Genomic DNA, 26,048 nt, shown 5'->3' with positions numbered 1-26,048 from the left:
ACACATAATTTAAACATGTTACATTTGACTTTCTTGTAACAGCCCAATACATATATTACTTTATTGAAAATAGCCCAACTAGGCATAGCATCTTTGAAAGCATTTTAAAACAAACAGGACAGAAATGTATGTATGTATAAAATTGCGCCTAAAATGGGATTGTCGGTGAGTGCGGACACACACTATATGCGCCCCTGTTCCGTACCCCTCAATACAATATAACCGATGGAATGACATTTTTCTTTCCTCAACTGAACTTTTTTCAAGGCTTTTGCCCCCTTTTGCACGCCTATGACCTGACTGCTTGCTCACTGGAGAAATAAAGATGGCATCGTACTGCCATGTAGTCAGACAATGGGTGAAGATACTAACTGCCTTTGGACAAGAAGGTGCTTTCACCTGAGTTAACCCATACCCCACGAAGAATTATTCTGACAGAGTCCAGATGCCAGAGCCTTGTTAATCTGCTGTATACTGTCCGTTGTGTACTACTTGGAAGAGAGGTTGCCAGAAAATATTGGAAATATGTGGTTGGCATTGAAGGGGTGGGTGGGTATAAGTTAAGGTTTGGTTATTGACCAGCTAGGTTCTCAGTTTGGGGAGCTATTTGGCATCGTAATTTGAAAATCTATACTGAAAAACTTAGGATTACACTAGAGCATGCATTTGTGCCATTTCAGATGTTAATATACATACCTTCAACAATTGCTTCCCAGAAATCCTTCTTTCCTCTTTCGAGTAGCATTTCTTTCACCTGAACAATCCAGTCATTATAGATGGATGGGTTTTTGATGCAACTTTCACGAAGTTTTTTCAAGGCATCTTCAGGTTTCTTAAAACTGTCTGAATTCCTGGCTTGCATCACAAGATTTACTATCACCTTCTGCAGCTGCTTGCAAACTGAAAAGAAGCATTGTAACATTGAAAAACTAAAATCTTTCTTGCATAACTGTTGGAGATTATTTTGTAAAACAACAAAAAGTTGTACTTGCAAGTAGCTAGTCAATTCTTCTGTAACATTCCAGATCGTTTCTCAACCCTTCATCAGATGGTACCAGGAATTAAAATATTTTGGGAAAAAGTTCTAAAAAGGAGACCAAAATAAGATGTCCACGTGTTGTGTTTTGAAGACTACCTGTGCCTACTTAGCTTGGACATCACTGACAGAACCCAATCCCAGTGTCAGCCTAAATTTCATATTTAGTAGTTCGAGTGGTTAGCACAGTATGCTACAAAGCCAGGGGGTCCCTGGTTTATATCCCAGGCTGGGAATGGCCTATCATCAATTTCAACACAGACCAAATAAAATGTTTAGCAGCATCCTGCCATTTTATTTTGCTCCTTTCTTTTACATTTCCTTAGAAATGTTTTAATTCCTGGAATTCCCTGATGAAGGTCCAAGAAACAGACATGGAACGTTGGACAGAACAGGGTTCCCACACACTTTGAAAATCTAGAAATCTCAGAGAACATCATATAATCGATCAATGTGTCCCAATGGAGCACATCTCAAGGACTAGAAAATGTTGCTGCTTCATAATAATTACAACTAATATGTACTAACAATTACAAATTCAGTAACTTGCTTTACACAAATTACTTTGAAGATGAAGGTTTTATATATACAGACTAATTGATAAAGTCTGTGTATTAGACATTTACTTTACAAAGCCATGGCATAAGTGTAACATGATATTATTCTTAAAAATAACAACAAAATGGCAGAATATTGCACTAAATTACACACTATTTATTTAGAAATGTATCACATTACTGATAAAACAGATACACCATATGCTTATATTGTCTCATTGTGAGGATGGTATGACTAAGATGGGAAAATGGAGGAGGCCGTTGTGAAATATAGTTAAAATAGTAATGTACTATCCATCAAATACTCTGGAAAATAATAAGGATTCTGGAAAACTCAGGGAAACCACATTTGGAGTTTATGCAGAAGACATGAAAAATAAATACACACTGTACACGACAAAACTTTGCCGACACACGCACACACACACAAAACATGCAATGATTACCTTCATCAAAGTTCTCTCCTCTATCGATCAATGTTACAAAATCTTCAGCTGGATTTACCGTTCCAACAGCTACCACATCACTCTTTGTGAGATCTGCCATTGTAATATCAGACAAATCTCCATTTTGAGCCTGTACGCCACTTGGTCCGGCATCTGTTTGGCTGGAGGTAAAAACAATATATTCAACACTAGGAATAGACCAATATGAAAATATTTGCTGATACAGATAATTAGAGCTCAGAAATTGACGAAAAATCATATTTTTTTCTGAGCATTAAGAAGAATGCTAAACCTGATTTATCAGCCCGTTTCCCTTCAGTTAGAACCAGAAAACATTGTTTTTATTTTGCATTTTTTGGCCATTTTGGGCCTTTGGGTCACTTTTCAGTATCCTTTGCAGTCTTTGTCGCATTAATTCTTTTTTTAGGTTTACTTTCTGCTTCCCTCTTGTTTCGTGAATTTTGAATACCTTTTCTGCCATAACTTACATATTTAAATTTCCTGAGATGGTTCTTTTAGCAAGTTTGCCATTGATTGAAAATACAGTTAACGAAAAAGCACAATATTATTTTTAACTGAAATGTTTGGCAATGAATTAAATTAAATTAATTTTTCCGACAGCAAATTTAAAATGCTTTGGTGAAGCCTACTTGGAGGTTCTCTTGTTGGGGGCCACAATTATCGCTTAAATCTCTGGTTTTAAAGTACATTTAGTCACAATATAAAAAATATAACCTGATGCAAGCGAAACACAACTGTATTTTCAGATGCTGTCAGACTACTGTATCATGGAAGACCCACAGAAACACTTTTAAGTGTATTTTGATGTAACCTTAGAAGTAAAACTAGATTAGCACTTACTTTATTTTTTTTCCCTTTGCTTCAGTAATTAAATCACTAAACAACAGGTTTTATAAAATTATGCAATTACTCTATTGAAATTCATAAAAAATATTCAGATTTCATTTCCTCAGCAAAAATTATTTTTGGGTCAATTTTTCAATAATTTCAAGATCATTTTTTGACATTTTTTAGGTCATCAACTTCCGAGTCCTATTGATAATCGATTTCATGCAAACAAAAATAAGGTTTACCAAAATATTTATTTGAATATAAAAAAAAATGAAGCCAGGAAGGTATCAAATTTATCAAAAGTGCAAAAGGACCAATGGAACTCATTGTAAGAGTGTCATATGCTATTGTACAGTAAGGTTGTTCGCTTTATATCCGACCATTTTTGACGGGTATTCAGATACCATGCTGCCACCACCAATCATGTTCTATTGGACCCCCAGCATTGTGGACTATCGCCCGGCATCGCAGTTTCCATTGCAGCAAGCTCCGGCGCAGGACAGGCATGGGAATTATGTCCCAATCCTCCCTGCAAGCTTTCCATAGACCATCCAGGGTGAGCGGGCGACGATGTTGGAGACGTCGTTTCAACAGTCCAAATGTGCAAAAATCCATTGGACTGGCATCTGGGCTTTTCACAGGAATGTCTTCACACGAAATGACACGAATTCCTAATTCCTCTGCCATTTCCTGATAAAAACGTAGTGATGTTCTGGCGGTATGACTCGAAGCCTTGTCCATATGGATCATCACCTGGTTCGCGTCCATTCATTCCATACAATTGTGGGATGTCTCTCCGATAGATAGGTGTCAGAATGGAGTCTTGGAAGTATCTGGCATTCACCTTCACGTTTTTGTCCACCTTGCGTATCATCAACTTACCCTCATATCCGAATCCCGTCACAACCATAAAGTCACGAGGGAAACTTTCCCTGCACTGACGAACAAAGTTGCTGCGCCGCTTGCCATCAATGTCACGGTATGCGATCGGCTGAATGTGACCACCAGCAGTGAGATGGACATGTGATTCATCCATTGTGACAACTTTCTTCCATTTGGAACCCGCCAGGTACTTTTCATACAGTTTCCTGAAGTTCGTCTTACGTTCGTCAATGTGACGCGGTAGAAGGTGGTGTACACGGGCCTTCCGCACACACTTGAACCTGAGGCGCTTGCGAATTGTTTTGTTCACAGTTGACGGTACGAGGTGAAATCTGTGGGCCATATCATGTTGAGTCGGGGGATTTTCTTGGCACGCCAATCGACGGATCCCCCTTCGCACTACAGGTGACACTTTGTTTGCAGCCCTTCTCCTGGTGGTGTTCGTGGGTGAATGTTTCGCAAGGAGAGCCTGTTGTGTGTAACGGGCCACAATAGCTTTCGCAGTAGTCACCCCGAGTGTTAACCCATTCTCCAGACACTGTTTCAGAATGCGTACGTATGAAAGCTTAGGATGGAAAAGGGCCATTACGTAACCCTCCCAATACCGGTTGATTTTCGGCGCCATTTGATAACATTCACTACCAACACTCACGCACCTACAAGGTCAGACACAACACTGCTCCCGCCAGCAGACCCATAGTTCCAGCATGATACACCAGGTGGCAGCACCGAATCAAAAATGGTCGGATATAAAGCGACCAACCTCTGTAAAAACATCAGAAAACTTAAATGATCATCATAAAAGGGATGGCAATTATTATTGGAAAGAACTACAAACAAAAAATGCAGTGTTTTTGTGTGGAATCCAGAAAAAGAAATGACAATCATAAAACAGTAAACTAATGGCCAACAGGAAGTGCAGCCATGCTTATTTCCTATCAGCCAGGCAGCAATATTGAATAAGACAGTCAGTTGCCAGCTGAGATGTAGCAGGAAGCAGTGACAGGGAACTCTGCATTGTCTTTTACATTCAATTTTAACCTTTTTAACTCAACTAACCTTTCTCTGTTTTAAACTTTGACTATTCTTGTCTTAACTCCTGAAGAAGCCACATGATGTGGCGAAAGTTTTAGTAAAAAGTAAGTACTTGCCAAAACTGGACTTCAGCTAGTTAGTGAAATGGTGGCATGTGGGTGTAAATTCTGCCTTATCCAAAATTACCTATAATTAGTTTATTCTCTTTTCATATCGGAAAATATTATTGCAAATATTATCGTCATCAGTGGTAAGTCTACTGGCCAGAAATGCTTTTTTTTCCTTCCGATTTCAATATTCTGATTATTTCACATGTAAATCTATGAATACAGTGAAACACTGATTTTACACTCCCCAGTTTTACATTTCCCCGCATTATACATTCATTCTTGATGACCTCAACATGTCAAAATGTTCCTCGATTTTACATTTTCCCACATTTTACATTTTTTCAGCTTGGTCGCCTGAAAAACATAAACTCGAGGTTTCACTGTATATGGCAGATTTATATTTTAGAAATAAGACACTTACATTATACCATTTCTGAACAACTTTAAATGGATACAATATTTAAGTTTCAGCATATGCAGGCAATTATATCAGAAATTGCATTAGTATTTGCTCAGTTCTGCTATCTCCTTTATTTCAAAGAAAATGCTTATTCTCCAAGATATCAAGATATGAAATAGCAGTAAAACCCCATAACTGGAAATAAATAAATAAATAAATAAATAAAAAAACTTACTCTTTGAAAATATCAGCTGCTCCTTTCTTGTCTTTATGTATAATTTCTTCCAATGGAAACAGAGTTCTAATTTGTTCCACATAAGTTCTACATGCAGCTGACATACCAGGCAGTGGACTGAGCAACTGCAGAATGTTCTCCTCCGGGTCTGGCAGCTTCTCACCTGGGTGCAAGACACGATGAGTCATGCAACGGAACAGGTGCTGAAAGTACGGGTTTGGAATCATCGTTGGATCGAATGCTTCAGAGGGCTCTTCGTCTTCATCTCTGAAATAGAATCAAATATCATTAACAGGAAAGTTTATGAACAATCACTTTTTGGAGAGGAAGGATGTACTTGAAGGTATTAAGCCTAATAAAAGTTAGGTATCTTTTGATCAGAACCAGAAATGATGTTCTATTTTCCATCTTTTACTTTGTCGCAAATGTAAAGACTGGTGCCTTTAGCTTGGAAAACGTATATAGTGGGAAACGGGAGTTAGGGCAAACATAAGATTAAGGTGAACGCCATATTATTTAACACAGCCTTTAGCCTTGGCCTGAATGGCTAAATATATTAGGCGGGAAAACGTATAATGCGAGAACGTAAAATCAGGGTTCCACTGTACTTACTGAAGCAAATTCTGGTTTTGATGTGAACAGCCATCATACATTCACACAATACAGCATGAACCTTTTAAAACCAGCGCTGGTGATTTTCAATCAACCTCCCTCACCCTCACAGCATGCTCTTGCTCTTGCACTCATGAGGGTCCCCTGCAGAGGATGATCACCTGTGTTATAGCCACTCAGCCACAAATTAAACAGAAAGACAACTTGCAACTTTTCCAGCTTTGTCTTTGCGTAAAGAGGCTCTGGGGTTTACCCAACCTAAAATAAATGGGTACCTAGAGGATAGTATTAATCACATCACCTCCAAAATGGCTGATATCGAGTATTAGAACCCCCACATCATCTCCTAAATGTGCCTTCATGGTATGGCGATATACGTACAGGGAACTTTACCTTACAGCTTGCAACAAAAATAAAGGTACTGTACTTACGCTATAGCTGTCATCAAGTCCATGTTGTCAATCAACATATCAACAGCATTCAACTGTTCTTCTGTTGGTTTATTCTTCTCTGTATTTAAGGATGGGAATCTAATGTGTCGTAAATCCTCTGAATATGGCAGCTCCACAAAAACAAGGCACTGAAAAATATCAGACATTAAAAATTCTAGCAAAGTACCACTCATACCACCACATGTATCCGTATATTCGTGATGCAACTACAGTATATCTATTTGTACGAAACATTTCTCATAACTGTCTGCATTTCACGTGTTAAAGTTGATTTATCTGATTTTTACAGAAATTCTAGGATTTCTAAGTCAGTGGGAAACTTGAATTAGTTACTGATGGACAAGTCATAACAAATTGTACTGAAATAAAGTGCTCGCTTATCAATGAAACTAGTTCTTATGATATTCTACTAAACTGAAGCTCGTTAAACAACATCACAAGTTGCAAGAGGATGGTAGCAGCGGAGATTGAATTGAATAGAACATCATAAAAAACAGTTTCACGGATAAGTGATTGGTTATTTTACTTCGCTTTCTGCCACTTTTGGCTAATCGTGAAGATAAGGATGAGAGATTACATGATGAAGGGACATTCACAAAGAACAGCCATACCTAGGCTCGGATTCAAACCCAGGACCCCTGGCATCGTACCATGCTGTGTTTTACCATTCTGGGACAAAGGTTGGCACAGATAAGTGAGTATTCCATTTCAGTATATCAATTTGCTACAATGATTATCTTTTCCTGAGGCATGAGTATGTTTAGATTAACTTAGACATGAAAAAAATGGGTTAAAAATAATCATGAAAATTCAATCACTAATAACAAATTACACTTACCTCAAATTCATCAGTAACTTCTGGGAACATGGCACCCAAAACAGGACTACTGTTTTTAGAATACACTTTGCGTGCGACGGCCACCATGTCAAGATCCATGAGAGCTCTTATCAAGGACGACAGTAAAATTGCAGCTTGCTAATGCATGGAAGTAAAAAAAAAGTCACATATTTTCAATCATGGAAGTACAGGATGTTTCACTCCCTCTCAGGCCCCTGATTTTCACTTATAAAAATCAAACTATTGGTCATAATGTAATGACATTTGCTACAGAATACCTTGGTGTATGAGAAACATGGTGATGTCACAGCGAATGTTGGAAGTGGTCGCAATTAGCATAAAATGCATGCCTACGTACGTTGTTTCTAGTTTCTTCACCAAATATTGAATGGAAGACTTTGAAGGTGGTTTACGGACCCCAAACTGTGCAATAAATTGTCGCTGGCATGCCTTTATGGCCTCAAGTTTTCCAGTATGTGCAAATGACACACACACACACTGTTCCACTGCATACCGATTCATAACTGTACTTCTTTGTTACTGTACTGTAATCATAAACCACTGATTATAAGCATGAACTTTTAACCGAACCCAACAAACACGAACCACTATCAGGTGCATCGCAACAGGAGGGGCAAGACTGAAAGCACACAATTGGCATTTAACGGTAAAATCGCCCAGACACACACACATGCCAAAGCAAGGACTAGATAGAATGGGGCACCATCTCCAATGACATCACCATGCTTCTCATACACCAAGGTATGTCCGTAGTAAATTTCATTACAATATGACCAATAGTTTGATTTTTACAAGCGAAAATTAGGGGCCGCAAGCATGTGAAACACCCTGTATAATACTTTAAAGGAAGGGAACGAGGTTGGTAAGTTTCCAATGTAAGATGCAGGGGTGAAAATATACATATACACTGTGCATTAATGTTTAAAGAAATAATGTATGGCTTAATTGTAACCTTATTAAGATTGTGTTGCAGCGCAATGCATATATGCTATAGTGGAACCACACCCTAAAAAAAATCTACGAAGGCTTCCTAATGGCCTGAGTTAAATGGATGACGGGAAAGGTGCGTGAAGGCTTCTAGCCGAAGGTTCTATTGCTTGTGGTTGCTCTACAGGAGATGAGTGCACTGAAACAATGAAAACATAGGTGGAATCCACAATTTTATGTTGTGTTTCTACACTTAATCTTTCTGGTAGCTTTGGAACTTTCACCAAGATTTTTACATCTCTGAAAAATATGCAATCGATGTTCCCCTGTATTTGTAGATAATGGAAATAATATTAATTATAGAAAAGATTTTATAGGCAAAAAATATTTAAGAAAGCAAGGGAGATTTCACAGTGAAGTGATATGTGACAACTGGAAGGCAACATGTAAGACTGTGGTTAAAGCAGAGCTTAATGCCACATTCCCATTGACCCTAATGCTTTCAAGCAGTGTCTTTTTCAAGCACAGGCAACCATGGCCTAATTTGTAAAACAAGGTCCTTTTATATTAAATCAGAAGCAAATTCCAGACAATAGTTCAGCAAACATAAGTAATAGAGTCAAAATAATATTATTAAATTATGAAACACTGCACATATTGATACTATCAAACTAGAGGTTCAAAATGTTTCGAAGATTGGTTTACTTTGTTTTTCATAAGGTTCTTAAGTTGGTGTTATTTGACAAAATACGTTACTTAAAAAATGTAGATTTCTTGGTTGATTGCCAATGGTAGCAAAGTATAACAAGTAATGATTACATAACAAAATATAAGACAACAGGTGTACATTTAAATTCATACCACCAACCCAAAATTCTAAAAAAATAAATGTAGTATTTTTATAAACAATAAGCTACAATTTGCAGAATAGTGTTGGGATTTTTTTTTTAAAAAAAATTTACTTTTATGAGAGGCATATTATACAGGGTACTTCTTTCGCTACAAGACCCTGGAAAATGTGAATATCTCAAAATTATTTGATTTACAACATACATTTAAGAATATATAGCTTGATTCACAATAAACATACCCATATTACAGAAGGTGTTGAAAATGTCCACCACCACTGTCCAGGCAGATTGCGGCGACTTCGTTTTAAATGTTCATTTTCAGTTCCAGTATGCCACGAGGCTTCTTGGCAAACATTTTTCCTTTTAAGGCACCACACATGGAAAAGTCAGCTGGTGTTAGATAAATTAAGCAGTCTTCAAAAACACTTTCGATTTCAGCCTTGGTTTCATGCGAGGTGTGGCATCCTTGCATTAATCCGGGTGATTAAGTGCTACATTGTTACTTACTGTCAGCTTTCCTTTATCGAAGTATAAGGTACTTTCTTGTCCTGCTCCATGGCCATATGGTCTAAGGCATCAGACTTTTGGGCTCAGGCTACGGGACACATGCAGATTCGAGCCTCCTGGGTGAAGACTAACAATGTTTCTCCTGAGATTTCGGCCAATGTATCGCACCGGTGGCCACCCATCACTGTGAGGAAATTGGGGAGCTACGAATTAGTAGCGTAACCCAGTCATGGAAACCTATAACAACGACTGGGGGTTTGTCGTGCTGACCACACATCACCCTGTAACTGGTTGGATATCTCCCACCTCGGCAGGCAGGAGTGAGGCTGGCAGTCGGTAGGTAGGCCATGGCCCTCATGGGCTGTTGTGCCATGGGTTACTAATGTTCTTTTTAATACATATTTCATATTTGTACAATTTCAACAAGCTGGGATATTCATATTTTCCAGGTCTTGCACCAAAAAATCACGCTATATATTTTTTCCATAGCAAAGAACGGAAATATATACATAAAAAAATAAATCTTACTTCATGATCTTTTCTTGGAACTACATAGAGAACTCCAGCACCAACAATTAAATGCCGAGGAATGTTTCCGGCCTTTGTAAATCCCAGAACCTTTAGCCCTCTCTCTCCTGATACGTAACTCATATTTTCTTTATCTTCATCTAAAAAAAAGGAGGACATGTAGGATTAACTGAAATTAGACATCAAATCTAGATTATATACACTGCTCCACAAAACTTAAGCAACTCTGTACAACATGGGATAGGTGAGATGTGGTGCCCATTCAATACTTGTATGAGACATGTACAAACATAAGGAAGCACAGGCAGTGCGAGTGCCCTCTATAATGCGTCAGCAGCACCTTATAAACCAAGATTAACAGCTTGTGCCTGCCAGCGCAAACCACATCCTAGTATTGTCCCAGTCCTCAAGAAGTGAAGTGGTGGTTTGTGAGTGGGATATCAAGTGTAGACACCTTGAAAAGAATCGTAGACATCATTTGAGTGACGTTGATCGAGGTCGAATAATTGGACGACTGGAAATGGGTCGGTCCCAAGTGGAAGTGGCACGTGAATTCAATGTGAATAAAAGTGTCGTGTAAAGTTGTGGCTTTATTTCCAAAATGGTCCTACTCTCAGTAGACATCATGAAGGAGGCCATCCGAGGACGACATCAGCAGCTGATGACCGATTTCTCACAATCACTGCCAGCCGTAACCTCCAAGAGTCCTGCTCTCAACTGGCAAATGATTTGTTTCAAGCTAAGGGACGACGTGTTAGTCGTCAAACTGTTCGTAGGCGGCTGAATAAAGCAGGACTGTATGCCAGGAGGCCTGTGCTGTGTGTGCCATTGAAACGGGAGCACAAACGTGTGCAATACACATGGTGTCAGGAACATGTCAAATGGGGAGAGACCAGTTTGCACGACTAATGTTCTCTGATGAGTCTCGATACAGCCTATCGTCTGATTCTGGTCCGATATTCGTGTGGAGAGAGCCAGGAACACGATATCACCCTAAGTTCATTGTTGAAAGGCTGTCCATTGGAGGTGGTTCCATCATGGTGTGGGGTGGTATCATGCTGGATAGGAAAACTGACCTCCATATTGTGGAACATGGAACTTGGACGGCACAACGTTATCGGGATGTAATTCTCCATTCACGTGTTCGCAACATCCATGGAGCATTTGGTCCAAACTTACTTTTTATGGATGAAAATGCACGCCCACAACGTGCATATATTGTGTCCGATTATCTGGAGACAGAAGACATTGCCCATATTGAATGTCCTGCATACTCGCTGGATCTTAATCCAATCGAGTATGTTTAAGATGCTCTTAGGTGAAGAATAGTGCAGCGCAATCCACCACCAGAACAATTCCTGAACTGCAGACAGCCCGCTTAGAGGAATGGTCCCGTCTTCCTCAAGACTTGATAGCCACTCTGATCCACAGAATGGAGGCCAGATGTCATGCCTGTGTGTCTGTTCGAGGTGGTTACACACCGTATTGACAGCCTGTGCCCTCTCAGATGCAAGCTTTTCATGTAGAGTTATAGTGGTGTTTAACTTACTGGACACCCTTACACCATATCTGCATTGTTGGTGTTCATTTGTGTTGCATTGTGCATCTGTACCTTCCTTATGTTCATTAAACTTGGTGAATTGACTTCTCTTTTCATTTAGTCCTACTTCGTTCGAGTTGCTTAAGTTTTGTGGAGCAGTGTATAATTAAGGCCAAGCTTATCATAATATATAGTATAATATACTATTTTAAGCCAATAAAGATACCACTGACGACACTCTTACCCAGGGGTGGCAGACAAAACCAAGCACCAGCAGGAGCCAGCTTCGTCCCCCCGAAACATGGGCTAAGAAAGTCATGAATCCAATTAAAGATAAGCTCTGAAATGTGATCTTAGAACATTTATTCATAATTGGGAAAAGAGAGACGCGGTAGTATATAAATACAGAGAAACTAGTACTCACTTTTATCCGCGAAGCTGTTTTTTCTTCTTTTTCGATTAATTTCAGTGGCCACTGCCACCATCCTCGTTGGAACTTGTTGCGCTGTTGCTTGGCGTGCGTCTTTTGTTCGTAGTTCTCTGGCTGCCGTTAGGTACGCTGTGCATCTTGGTGTGTCGTCTGCTATTTTCGGGCGATAACTGCTGCAGTAGTGGAATCCAAGTGTGGTGCGCTTGCCCGCTATCGATGTTTAGTTCGTGCGGGAAGTGCATTATGGCGTGCGTTTTCTTGATTTTGGTGTCTATGAGCGTGTGGGCAGTGTGTTTGACTCGAACCTTTTGAATTTTATGGTTATTGTATTTGATATGTTTAGCAAGACCAGTAGTGGGTTGGGCTTTTTTCGCATCTGCTAGGCGCTGTTAGATTCTTTCATTGACAGATCTGATGGACCTGCCGATGTAATGAGCCTTGCATTCACACTCTGCATCGTATACACCTGGGTTGTCAAGGGGGGAGAGGAAGTACCGTTTGTGCTTGTTCAGTTTATCAGTTATTTTGGAGTTGGGTTTGTGCGCTACTTTGATGCCAAATGGGAGAAGGGCTTTGGCTATGCGGTTGGAAGTGGTGGGATGGTAGGGGAAGGCAAACCATTTATATTGGTCGCTGGGGGTTGCTTGTGGCTGGGTTGCTTGTGGATGGGTTGATTGTGGTAGGTTAGGGTGTCTGACCTGTATTTCCGCCTTACTGCACTTTCCACTTGGTGCAGTAAGGCGGAAATACAGGTCAGACACCCTAACCTACCACAATCAACCCATCCACAAGCAACCCAGCCACAAGCAACCCCCAGCGACCAATATAAATGGTTTGCCTTCCCCTACCATCCCACCACTTCCAACCGCATAGCCAAAGCCCTTCTCCCATTTGGCATCAAAGTAGCGCACAAACCCAACTCCAAAATAACTGATAAACTGAACAAGCACAAACGGTACTTCCTCTCCCCCCTTGACAACCCAGGTGTATACGATGCAGAGTGTGAATGCAAGGCTCATTACATCGGCAGGTCCATCAGATCTGTCAATGAAAGAATCTAACAGCGCCTAGCAGATGCGAAAAAAGCCCAACCCACTACTGGTCTTGCTAAACATATCAAATACAATAACCATAAAATTCAAAAGGTTCGAGTCAAACACACTGCCCACACGCTCATAGACACCAAAATCAAGAAAACGCACGCCATAATGCACTTCCCGCACGAACTAAACATCGATAGCGGGCAAGCGCACCACACTTGGATTCCACTACTGCAGCAGTTATCGCCCGAAAATAGCAGACGACGCACCAAGATGCACAGCGTACCTAACGGCAGCCAGAGAACTACGAACAAAAGACGCACGCCAAGCAACAGCGCAGCAAGTTCCAACGAGGATGGTGGCAGTGGCCACTGAAATTAATCGAAAAAGAAGAAAAAACAGCTTCGCGGATAAAAGTGAGTACTAGTTTCTCCGTATTTATTTTAGAACATTTAATTTATTAATTAACACAAGATTGGATTAAAAGTAATGTTTGCACCAGAGTGGCATTCCTAAAGAAGGCTCAACTGGTAGCGGCATGAATAACTATGCAATACATTATAATATATGGCTGATCCTAACGTAATGCTGCAGATTTTAAAATTTGGCTAGCAACAGTGCAAAAATTAATAATGACATGTTTATTATTCTCATTTACTGATGATACACATGGTAGGGAAACACACAAACAAATTTCTGTATGTGAACTTAAAATAATAAGAAAATTAAAACTGAATTTAAAATTCAGGCAGCTGGCGAAAATGTTCAGGTGCCATGGTGACCGGACACCCCTGCTCTTACCAATTCCAGCCAATACAGATACAGACCAGAAAATTGTAATTCGAAATTTAACACAATATGATATTATTTTTACGTTACAACTATACCATACCAATCTACCATAATTTTGTTTAAAAATATTCATCATTTCACATGAAACAACTGTTCATGGTCACACAACTGACTGATGCTCATTTCTCAAAACTATGAAAATCTTGAAATCTACACACTGTTACCATTTCCAAAAAGTTTCAGACAATTATATACTGCAGGAAACATCGAGAATGAAGCACTTTCAAGACACAACCATTTGAAATTTCCCAACAGTTCAAGATCCAGAAAAGTCGTGGAAAATCATTTCCTGAAGTCAGGACCGGAATTTATTTCCGATACTCATTTCTGAGGATCATGCACACATTTGGCATGATCTACCTACTTTTGTCACTAAGCCAGGGTACACAATACTGAAAGAAAATAACAATGCAAATGATTTCCTCACAAGAACATACCTGAAAAAGGGACCAACGTGGACCCAAAGCGGAAACCGGATATTACATCCTCCTTCTCAACTGCGGTCTGATTCTCATCACGCCTGAAATATGATCTCTCTTTCTCTATATATGCAACATCATCTAAGGCAATCATATTCTTCCAAGATGGCAAGGTTGCTTCTGTAATCTGGAAACAATAATTTACTATGAAGAAATTGCAGCGAAAAATGACCATGAAATGAATTGTTCTTTTAAGTCTACTTTATGCACAGATAGGCTGATCAGGACTGGACCTGCTGTTTAAAGTGGGATCTGAACCAGTGTGCAATGTCCCTCCACTGGGTATCGAGCCTGGGACACCTTGATTACAAGATGACGACATTATCACTATGACACCGGGCAGACTCAGCCAGGACTCAAACCTGGGTGTCTGGTATACTGTGTTATTGCTCCACCAACTGAGCTACAGAGTCAGTCCTATTTTTGCCTGATTTTTTTTGCACATGCTGTTTTATTCTTTGCTGTTCGCTGGGAGAAATAAGCACTGTTGCCATCAACAGTGCTTCAAAGGCAACAGTTCCTGCTATGGTAAAAGTGACAAGAGACAATTCCACAGAGAGTGTACCCAAATGTAAAGAGAATAATTCAATCTGGCAGAAAATTTCACATGACTCTGACATGTCACATGCCCCTTGAATTGAAAACAATTAACTTGAATCCCAGATAGTAGATGGGGCATGTAACATGCATCAAAGATGAAGTAGTTGATCTCCCTAGATATTGCATATGGCTCAATTCACGTACAGTGATATCTGTAGAAATTATATAGGCAGTTTCACAATTTTGAATCACCCTGTGGTAATACAATTTTATAACAGCCACCTTAACAGATTTGATACCAAGTCTACTGACATAATATCTTCCATTGCAGACAGTGTAAAATATTTTTCTTGTTCTGCTATTTTAATCTCTGTTAATTGATTGGTTGATTTTCATAGTAAGAGCACATACGCTATGAAGAAAACAAAAAGCATTTTTTTAAAACCAATTCATTCATTCATTCATTACTTAACAAGAACTACAACTATACTGTCTCCGACAGGCCCGTAGCTAGGGTTTTTTTTTGGGGGGGAGGGGGCTCATCCCTTATCAACACAGGAATCGCCAGAAATATTTGTAGAGGATAAAATTTGATTAGTAGAAATAATCATGACAATAATAAATATAATTATTATTATATAAAATTGAGAGACCTTGCTACTTGATCCTATGTATGAGTGAATATCCAACACAACTCTTGTCCATTATTTTTCTTACATTTTGTACAGTTCACAAAGAAAGCTATACATTTTGAGAGCTGTAGATCCATTTATTCTTTGGATTAAAAGGTAGAATATAAAAGTATAACCTGATTCCTCTGTTATACATTAATTTTTTTTTCGATCTAATGTATATTCCCGCTAAGGAAGTAAAATGAATTACCATACACTATGTAAATGAGATATTTGTAGGATTTTGGGGAAGGCTTCAGCCACCTTAGCCCTTCCCCTGGCTACATGCCTGGTCTCTGAGAACTACCTAATTTAAAAGCACACAAAGAATTATCATAGCACATGGGTCCAGGTGCCTACAAGGAACAGTTTACCTAGGTGTTTTATGAGAAGTGAGATTGAGTTTTGGATGCCTTACCGGAAAGTCAGCACTTACACCCCTAGTCTCTGTTCAGTATGATAGTGGTAAATAACAAATTGAATACATTAACGGGTTAACAAACATAATGCTTTATCTATGGCCCTTTGTTTCACAGTGACTACAATTCTGTAATAATTCTAAAACCATGAAAAGTAACAACAGACTATATACTTGCCTTCTTATAACCTGTTATTGGTATCTTTATTTCTGATCCAATTTCCATAACAACATTCCAGGGTGCTGGCTTAACAGGTCTTTTTTGGAAAAATATCAACTGAGGGATGGCATCGTCAAAACTGCAGATAATACCTTTCAGCTGAGAAAAAGAGATAATTTTTTACAGTACTTGCTGCAAGATTATAATGACATGACATATGTAACTTGGCTACACCTGTTTCAGAGCTAAAATAAACACAGTTTTTCACATTATAATTATGAACAACAATTGTCTTCCACTTACAGCCGTGCTGTGCGGCCTAAGGTACAAGCCTTTGTCTCTCGAGTTTCCTGGAGGAAACGTAACAGCTTTTCTCCCGAGATTTCGGCCTGTGTATGGAACCGGTGGGCCCCCACCATTGTGAGGAAATTGGGGAGCTACGAATGAGTAGCGTAACCCGATCATAGAAAAACTTCAACGGCAGGAGGTTCGTCGTGCTGACCACACGTCAGTTGTAACTGGTTGGATGATCTCCCATCTCTGGTGGGAGAGAGGCCAGCAGTCGGTAGGTAGGCACAGGTTGTTACACCAGAGATTATTATTATTATTTTACAGCAGCACAAAAAAAGTCATCCCCTTGGTATTGCAGCTTGCCATGAAGGCACATCGGGGGCTTGGAGGTGCAATTCCATATATTTTTGATCTTGGGTCTAGAAAAGGTGCTGTGATCAGCACCATCTTCCGGGTGCTTTAACCCTTCCTTCCTCACCTAGGACATTACTGGGGGAAAATTCTGCTGTGTATAATTTATCACAAGGACAGTGGCAGATGCAGATGTGACACTTGTGAGCAGATACCTATGCATTAGGGATGGCCAAATACGGATAATCTGATCTACGGATTATTCAGATATCCAATATTTGGATTATCCAAATTATTCAACAGTTCTATCGTTTATCAGCTTTACGTGCTATTCGCATAATCTTTTATTCATAATTTTCATATTTCACATTGCACATTTTCTACAAATCCTTCATCAAATCTACTATCCAGATAATCTGTTGCGTCCGAAATGGATATTGGATAATTTGAAATTCGGATTTTGTGGCCATTCTTAGTGGTGCACCACAGAGGTTAGCTTATGTTCCTTAGTCACTGACAAAAATTATAATTTACTCTTCAGGATAGCATCTGCAGCTTCAGTGACTGGTTAACTCATAATCTTGCTACTGAAGGCTCAAGGTTTGTAGTCTGGCCATGGATGATCCTTTATGGATCTCCCATCGTCAATTTCACCTAATCTCCATTCATCCTTAAGCTTGTGATTATCCACAAACTGCAGAAAAAAACATCACTGCAGTTTTCTGGCTTTCAAGACCGGGTTAAGGAAAATATCAGTATGTAAATTCCAGAATAACTCACTCTCTGTGAAGTACAGAAAAAGTGAGGAAAAATACAAGTGGCAAATGTATGCGAGTATCACGTAAGTGAAATTTACGCACATAAAGACTGAAAACACACCCATAATAATTACAACAAAATGGCAGAATACTGCACTAATTATAAAATATTTGTAGATATATTGGACCAGTAAAGTTACCGGTAATTTTACCAAATTTGCCAATAAACTGATACACCAATACGCATAAGTGTAATGGGAGGAAGTCAATTTTACATGATAACTTGGTATAATGTTACCAAGAATGGCTGAATGTATACATGTTTTGTTTGGATTCTCTGTTGTTTGACATATGTCTTAGGTATTGGATATTTTATTTTACTGTTTAGGCTTTTATGTCTTTTCTTATCCTTGTCAAACGTTTTGTACTTTATTCTTATGTTCATTTTCTCCTTTACTTTAAGATGTTTGCTTATGAGTGTATGCGTAAAAGTGGCGTACTTTGGAACTTTCTGTATACTGCAATATAAATACTGTTTGAAATTTAAAAAAAAATATTGACTGCTACCGATATAGAGCACCGATTAATATTCTCCCTAGTTAATTTTACATACGTGAACACTAACCTCTGTAACCATTCTTGCGGCAAGCGCCTCCCCAGCCTCCTGCACCTCAGTCTTTGGTTTCCTTCCAGCAGTACCAGTCGCACCATTCTCTTTATGGTTCTGACCCTCCATGTCAGAATCATCACTCTCGTCAACATCTGTTTTGGGGATCACATCAGGTCCACTGCATGAAAGAAATACATGCTTTCAATCGCTTCTAACATGACCATTTTTTAAACGAGGATTCTAAGTTAAAAATCACTAGAGCCCAGAAGTGGTGGCATTTATTTTGGTTAAAATACTTACTTAATCCGTCCTCTTCTACCTTGTGGTGTAGAGGTTTTCCAGAATGATCACCATCTGTCCCTGTCCTTGCACTTCTTCCCAGTCACTGCCCCTTACTTCCACAGCTCTCTTTACATCATCTTCTCACACTTTTCTAGGTCATCCTCTTGGTCTTGTCCACTGCATTTTTACTTCGTAGACCGCTTTGGCTACGTGCATTCCAGCCATTCTCTTCACATGACCAGACCACCTTAGTTGGTTGTTCTATTTTCTCTACTAAGGGAGAAACAATTTCTTATGGTTTGATTTCTCACTCGATCTCTTCTTGTTTTAACTTCTATCTTACACAAGAATATCATTGCCATACTATGCAATTTACTTCGGTGTTTTGATGTCAATGTCCAGGACTTGCAGCTGTGCAGAATCATGGGTATGTATATGGTTCTATACACTGCTAGTCTTGTTGACTTTGTTATTTCCTTTTTATTGAAGCAGTTTCTCTTCAAGGCATTAAATAAGCATCTTGCTACTTGTATTCTGCTGTTAATTTCGTTGCCTATTTTACCATCTTGCTGTAGTATCGTTCCCAGATATTTGAAGCTATTGACCCATTCTAATTCTTGATTTTCAAGGTATACCTTATCCTCTACCTCTTCTCTTGCTATTGTCATGGTCTTTGTTTTATTGTTATTTATTTATTCTCATCCCATATCTTACGAGTTCTTTATTAAAAATAGCAGGCAAAAGGCATTTATAATGTGGAACATAGGCACCAATAGCAAAAAAAATAGCCACAATAAATTGAAAAAGTAATTTATATCTCTAAGTTCATTCAAAAAGTAAAATTCTCATGAAAATAATATTTTTACTTTCCTTTCTTGCCTTGATTGCACATAACCTCAATTTTTTTAAAGTTTTCAATATTGACACATAGTTGTCAGCCAGAAAGAATGCATTTTTATAACAGACATGATTTCCCTACTTCGACAGAAGTAAAAAGTTTAAGCAATCAGTAAATCTGCCAACATGATGGTTGATTTGGAAACAAAAAAAAAGAGTGAACATGTGGGTGGAGTGGGGGGGGGTGAGAGAGAGAGAGTTATTTCCTGGAGAAGTCTCCCAACGATAGAGAGAGAGATAGAGAGCAAGAGTTATTTCCTGGAGAAGTCTATCAACAGATGTGCAGGAGAATATAGCTCGGGAATAATTTCACACAATGTTGCAACATTTTTCTGATCCTCAGATCGAACAAGAACTCTGACTCATTTCTTTAAGACACAAAATGTATAAATAAGACATACTTACATCACATCCAACTCGACACCTAACTTCTTCATTCCCTTTATGATAACATCTAGTTGGTCATCTGACACATGCGTTGCAAAATCAGTAAAGAGGACAATTTTCTTCTCTGCATACTCGCTTCCCCTAAAATGAAGGAAGAAATGAGGTTTAAATTGGAAACAACTGAAGCCTTATGAAGTATAATATTCACTGCAAATTTACAGCATTTGTACATATGAAAACAATTCTAAGCTTATTTAATGTCACTTTTATGCCATTTTGGCTAATCCCAGCTATAGGAATGGGTCATGATAAGATGAAATGGAGACAATCACAAACATATATGGAGGCCTCCCTGTTGGTGTAATGGTAACATTGTCACCTTGTAATCAAGGGGTCCCAGGTTCGATACCTGGCACATAGTGGCTACAGGCTACAGAATTAGTTACTTAGTTAATGATAATAATGATTGTGAAACTTCAACAGGTAAGCACTCACTTAATTTCATCTTTGAGAAACTGTAATGCGACTACAACAGCGTCAATCCAGTCAGCATTAGGAACATCACTACCATTCTGTTCCTCCACAAATTCTATCATCTTCCAATTAGCAGTGCTGAGTTGAAATCCAATGCTAATATGCTGATACTCGCCATCGGACTCATCCTCTGAAGCCAAGCTGTTCGCTGTATTTTCAGAACCAAGTAATATCAATGCAATTTCATCCTTGGAATTAGAGAAGAGCTGAAAGAACAGATTCAAAATTAGCAACGGATTCTAAGAACTGTAAGAACAGATTCTAAGAACTGAAAGAACAGATTCAAAATTAGCAACAGATTCTTTGAGTCAGATTCATGTTGCTAAAGCATCCACGGATAAGGTTAATTATTGTTATCTTATGTACTATTGAGAGTACAGCAGTAGTTAATTTTCCATAACAAATCCTGTAGAACAATCGTAACAAGAAAAGAAAGAATACATCATCAAAGTTACCTCAATGTAATGTTGTTTCTATGAACCAACAAATTATCATAAGAAATTAGGGTAACTGTCTGATATCGCCCGAACGGATTTCTTCAAATTTACAGGAAAAACTACTTACTAAAATTACTTTCTGTATCATTGTCGAGGTTCTTCGAGGTATTTTCTTTCGCGGAAACTAAAAACTTCACCATAGAATGCTGCAGAACAATAAATAATCAGTTTTTACGTAAGGAACTTGCATCTTCTGTAACATTAGGCCGTTGTTTCCATTATGTACGTGCAGATGGCGCGAGCGTTGAAAGTCACGTGGTCTCGGCAGTGTTAACAAACATGCCTTTTTTTACGAGAATTTTTTTAAATATTTTTTTAACTATGCTTACCTAAGCTAACCAAACCTAACCTTGCCGGAAATGGTCCGTGGGGCTATCGAGAATGGTTTTTGGGGCTATCCGTCAATGGTTCATGGGCTACCGTGGATGGTTTTTGGGGCTATCGTGAATGGTTTTTGAGGCTATCATGAATGGTTTTTGGGGCTATCCGTCAATGGTTTATGATGACATAATAAATACGAAAGTAGGTATTTTTCGGTTAAGAAGGTTGAAACACTGCATACCCACTCCAAATCAACAAAACACAAGCACGACTGCATGCCATATTGTCTGTTACACAAGCATAACAAGGAAGACAAATAATGACTTGTAATATGAAAAGTTGACACTATTTTATGGAAAAAGGCATAACTTCACCTTAAAGAATCTTCCGCAATGCAGAATATGTAAGTATCAATGCTAAAATTAAGGAAATAAACGAGTGAGAGGTGTTCGGGCCTTATCAGACAAGTACCAAATTAGATCTAACCCTGGCAGTTTGCCATGTATTTTTAGTGATCTTGTATATTACATATGCACATACGTATTTGTTATTATTTATTTCCTTTCAGTATTAAGTGTTATTACATCCAACCAATATATTGTGTGTACACACGTGGTTGGCAGTGTTTATATAGAAGGTTAAGTTTGTGTCCTAGGAATTTTTAAACTATGTGTGTGTATAAGGATGGATATGATCTATTTGTACAGTTTATTTTTATTTATTTATTGCATCTTGTTTATCATGGCGAAGTTAAGGCTTTCTAGCCTTTTCTACCACTTAACCATGTTTACGGCGAATTTTTGACATATGAAAATTAGAAAACATTAATACATAATACATACGGGCAATTCCATAGTTACGGACGTAACAATTTGAAAGTTTGAGGTGATGTATTTTCTAAACTAATTAAAGAAAAGCTTTGATTTTCTCACAAATATTTCATATTGACATAAGTTTACACTGTCATATTTATGAAATTCAAGTTGTAATTATTCTCGGCATGCAGATAAAAAAAGCATATTGTTATGGACGTAACTTAGAAAATAATAGAAAGTACATCTTCATGTTGTAATTGTAATATTTCTGTGAGATTAGGAATTGAATATAGAAACTTCTCACATACAAACAATGATTAAAGATTGAACTTTTATGAAGTTAATGGTAAAAGTACTCAATTGTTGTAAATGTTATTACAGTGCCATTCAAATGTTTCGGACGTAACACTTGTGTGTTACAGACGTAACTTTTCTCTTTATATCACAAAAATAGGAAACAATACACAAACATGATTGAGCAAAATGGTTTCATACTAACACTTTGGGAATAATTAAAGTGAAAATGAAACATATGACAAAACTCAGTCAAAAGGTTCTGGTTTAATGTCTTTGAAAGTTAATTTCTCTTGAAGGTTGGTGTCTGGCTCTTTATAATACAGATTCTACCTGGGAAATATCAATTTCACTAACATAATCTTTTTCTGGCCAAACAAACTGCTTTCCTACCTTCTTAAGGAACTTCACAATCACACTCTTTTCATGTTGTTCAATGACAACTTGTCCAATAAACTTATGTGAATGCCCACGTTCAGATTCAAACTGAACAACAATCCATTGTTCAAAGGAAACAGATGTGATTCTGTCATTGGGTTGATTGATTCTCTCCACTAATGTGTTTGTTCTTTCTTTGGAGCTTGATCTTCAGGTAATGTGAAACGAAACATTTTGCCACTATCTTCAGACAACAAACCTATTTCCAGCACATTCTGACCAACAATGAACAACAACGAACTTGATGTGTGTTAGGAATGGCTTTAATTCCTGTCCACCTTCGTTCCAACTTTTCATGATTATTTACCTCCTCTGTGGAAACATACATGATATTAACTTTTCTGTTTATTGACTGAGCACATTCGATGAAAGATAAACAATCATTAACATGAGCTTGCCTAGCCTTCACTTTCTGCCACACATGATGCTTTAACAATCCACCCACACCATCAACTGCTCCCTTTCCATGCGATGTACAGAAAAAATGTCATTTTAAAACAAAACCACAGTCCTCCTTGCTAAAGGTTATGTTGGCTAATGTATAGTGCTGTTTGAAGTGCTGACTTGTACCATCTGAAAAAAATTCGACTACTTTAAGATGAGGGAATTTTGATTTTAGATCTTCAAGCAGTTTTTGATTGAATGCATGAACTGCAAATTTATCATGTTGCATGTGATCTGAAATAATTGCATATGAAATAACACCTGATGCTGTGTATGCGACTGCAGTATAAATTGTTACTTGGTCACCTCCCCAATGTGCACTTTGTACCTCATCTTGATGAACAACACTAAAATTTTCACTGAAGTCAACCTGGAGAACATGCACATTATCTGAAACCAATTCACTTTTAGCCTTTTCAAAATAGCTACTTTGTTTCCCTTTCACAAAACAATGAAGAAGAAAGTGTTGCAGTTTATTCTTTAAAGCTTGCAAAGCATCTTCAGTTGAACCTTCATGCAATGCTTTAACAACTTGTCCGGATTCATCATTAACCCATTCATACCACTGCAAATCTTCATCTAAAGGGTGTGGTAGTACTTCCAAGATGTTCAATTTCTTTAATATTACTACATGTAGGACACGTGCCCAACATTTAAATATATTTTATTATATTTTAAATATATTAATATAATAAAATGAAGAGGATATTATTACATTTTTTTAAATTTACAAATCATTGCTAAGAAAATTTGCCATATTATTGACTAACTGTCTGTGTAATTAACTCTGATACACTTACTATTGGGTCATTCCATGGCAAATCACCGAAATGGTAGTCGCCACTACATCTCCAATTTTAATAAAATTTTGCACAAATGTATGTCTGAGGGTATTATGGAAAACTGTAAAATTATTTATGTCTACGGTCATTAGTTTGGGCTACAGGACTGATTAAAGTTACCGTCTCAGTGTGTAGTGACGTGGTAACGTACAGTGCGAAGGTACAAGATAAATGCTTGTAGCGTAACGAAAATAAATGACATATGATTTCTAGTTGTTGTATTATGTAAAGGAAATATATACAATGAAAAAAAGTTAAGTTTGGTGACAACTATATTAATTTGTGGTTGTCTTTTTCATAACTGAAAAAGCAACTTTCCACACATATATGTGGAAATCTATGTCATATTTTAAAGTGGAAGGAAAGAAAGTGCAATCTTCATAGTTCTCACAAGAACAGTTCCCAAAGTGTGGGGTCTCCACACTAAAAAGGAAGACTGCAATATATTTCCTTCTTGCTTAAAAGTGTGTCATGTATGTTAAAAATATGAAAAAGCTAAAAAAAGCACTCTTTTTGGGTGCAAAGTTCCATATGAGGGAAAGATATCAAGAAGAAATGAGTGGCAGTAAAATATTGTACTATTCCAACATGTTCCTCAGGAGAAATTTCATGATTGCACTCTGAACCATTTTCATAGAATACTGAATTATGTGTACTGCCGTTCTGCTAATATCTGCTTTCACATATAATGCGTAATTGAGTTTTCCTTTCAAATATTTCAGGTTGCTGTACCTCGACCCATGCACTCACACCTGTAAAAAGAGTATATTCCAAAACAAAAAAGTTAATTGTGAAACAATTGTGCATTTTGATACTCATTTGTTTCATGTGAATTTCAGGACTCTTTTGTTTTCCCGCCAAATCTATTGTGTGATATGAGGCTGGCTTCTGGTGGTGTACCGTAATATTTTGGTGAGAGCAGTGGTGTTTTTCAATTATTTAGTGTGAATAACAGTAAGACTTGTTAACAAACTGTACTTGTACAAACTGTGTGTGATAACTCAAAGTGAAATAAACACAGACATGGCATTGCCTCAGGGCTGTGTGCCACATGAACCCTCAGTGCAGTGCAGTGTAGGCTTGAAGACAGACAGTGCTTGTCACCTACATCACTACACACCAAAAACAGGAACTGTATTGGTAAGCACCCTGCCAGGTTTAGATCAAGAACTGTTGAAATTTAGAGTAGGTAGTGTAGATAACATTTGTTTCCATCATGCAAAGGTTTACTTGCAAAAATATTCTCACATATTTGGTTCTCATTGTTGCGACCCACTTTCCTATCACAAGGGTCCTTGTAAGAAGTCATTAAGGACAATTACTGTAGAAACAGCAAGGATATATGGTGGTAAACTGATTCCTGGGCAAAAATTGTGTGGAAAATGTGAGACACGCGTGAAAGAAACACCATACCAGCCTGAAGATTTGGGTAATGTTGATGAGGTAAATGACAGTGATTATGTCCCAGACAGCAGTGCTAGTCCATTGAAGAGACTGAATTCAAGTCTGCATGAAATACAAGTATCTCCCATGAAGACACTTACTCATGTGAACAAAGAGAAGAGGAAAAGGTATGGAAAAGCAAAAATGAAACAAATACAATCTTGTGTCACAAAGCATGTTGCAGCAGTTTTACATATCCCTGAAGAGTCAGAAGAATCTGCAGAGGCTACAAAAACTCGTGCCGAACATGACCTAAACCTTCTCATGTCAGAACTTCAGCAGAAATTCATCAAGTCTTCAAGAGCTGAACAGCTTCAAATACTCACACTTACCCCTCATAGTTGGCAAACAACAAAGGTTAAAGAATATTTCAACACTACTGAGTACATGGTACGAACAGCCAAAAAACTGAAAGCTGAGAAAGG

The 26,048-nt window shown here is 38.2% G+C and overlaps 1 protein-coding gene across 1 annotated transcript in view; it reads right to left on the bottom strand.

Annotated features, from left to right (window-relative positions):
• The window catches only part of LOC145991610 (DNA repair protein Ku80-like), a 49,550-nt gene that overhangs the window by 7,006 nt on the left and 16,496 nt on the right, over nucleotides 1-26,048 (bottom strand). Inside the window, exons 3-13 of the mRNA XM_083127674.1 lie at nucleotides 20,491-20,735; nucleotides 20,014-20,136; nucleotides 18,445-18,607; nucleotides 16,438-16,578; nucleotides 14,589-14,757; nucleotides 10,290-10,429; nucleotides 7,456-7,593; nucleotides 6,597-6,745; nucleotides 5,554-5,820; nucleotides 2,040-2,200; nucleotides 697-900 (exon numbers count right to left, since the gene is read on the bottom strand). Coding sequence (XP_082983800.1) covers nucleotides 697-900; nucleotides 2,040-2,200; nucleotides 5,554-5,820; nucleotides 6,597-6,745; nucleotides 7,456-7,593; nucleotides 10,290-10,429; nucleotides 14,589-14,757; nucleotides 16,438-16,578; nucleotides 18,445-18,607; nucleotides 20,014-20,136; nucleotides 20,491-20,735 — 1,900 coding nt within the window. The remainder of the gene's footprint in view (nucleotides 1-696; nucleotides 901-2,039; nucleotides 2,201-5,553; nucleotides 5,821-6,596; nucleotides 6,746-7,455; nucleotides 7,594-10,289; nucleotides 10,430-14,588; nucleotides 14,758-16,437; nucleotides 16,579-18,444; nucleotides 18,608-20,013; nucleotides 20,137-20,490; nucleotides 20,736-26,048) is intronic.

Source organism: Lepisma saccharinum, chromosome 8 (assembly GCF_977018435.1).
Source record: "Lepisma saccharinum chromosome 8, izLepSacc3.1, whole genome shotgun sequence".
In the NCBI taxonomy this organism is placed as follows: Eukaryota; Metazoa; Arthropoda; class Insecta; order Zygentoma; family Lepismatidae; genus Lepisma; species Lepisma saccharinum.
This window is presented reverse-complemented; position numbering and strand designations above follow the sequence as displayed.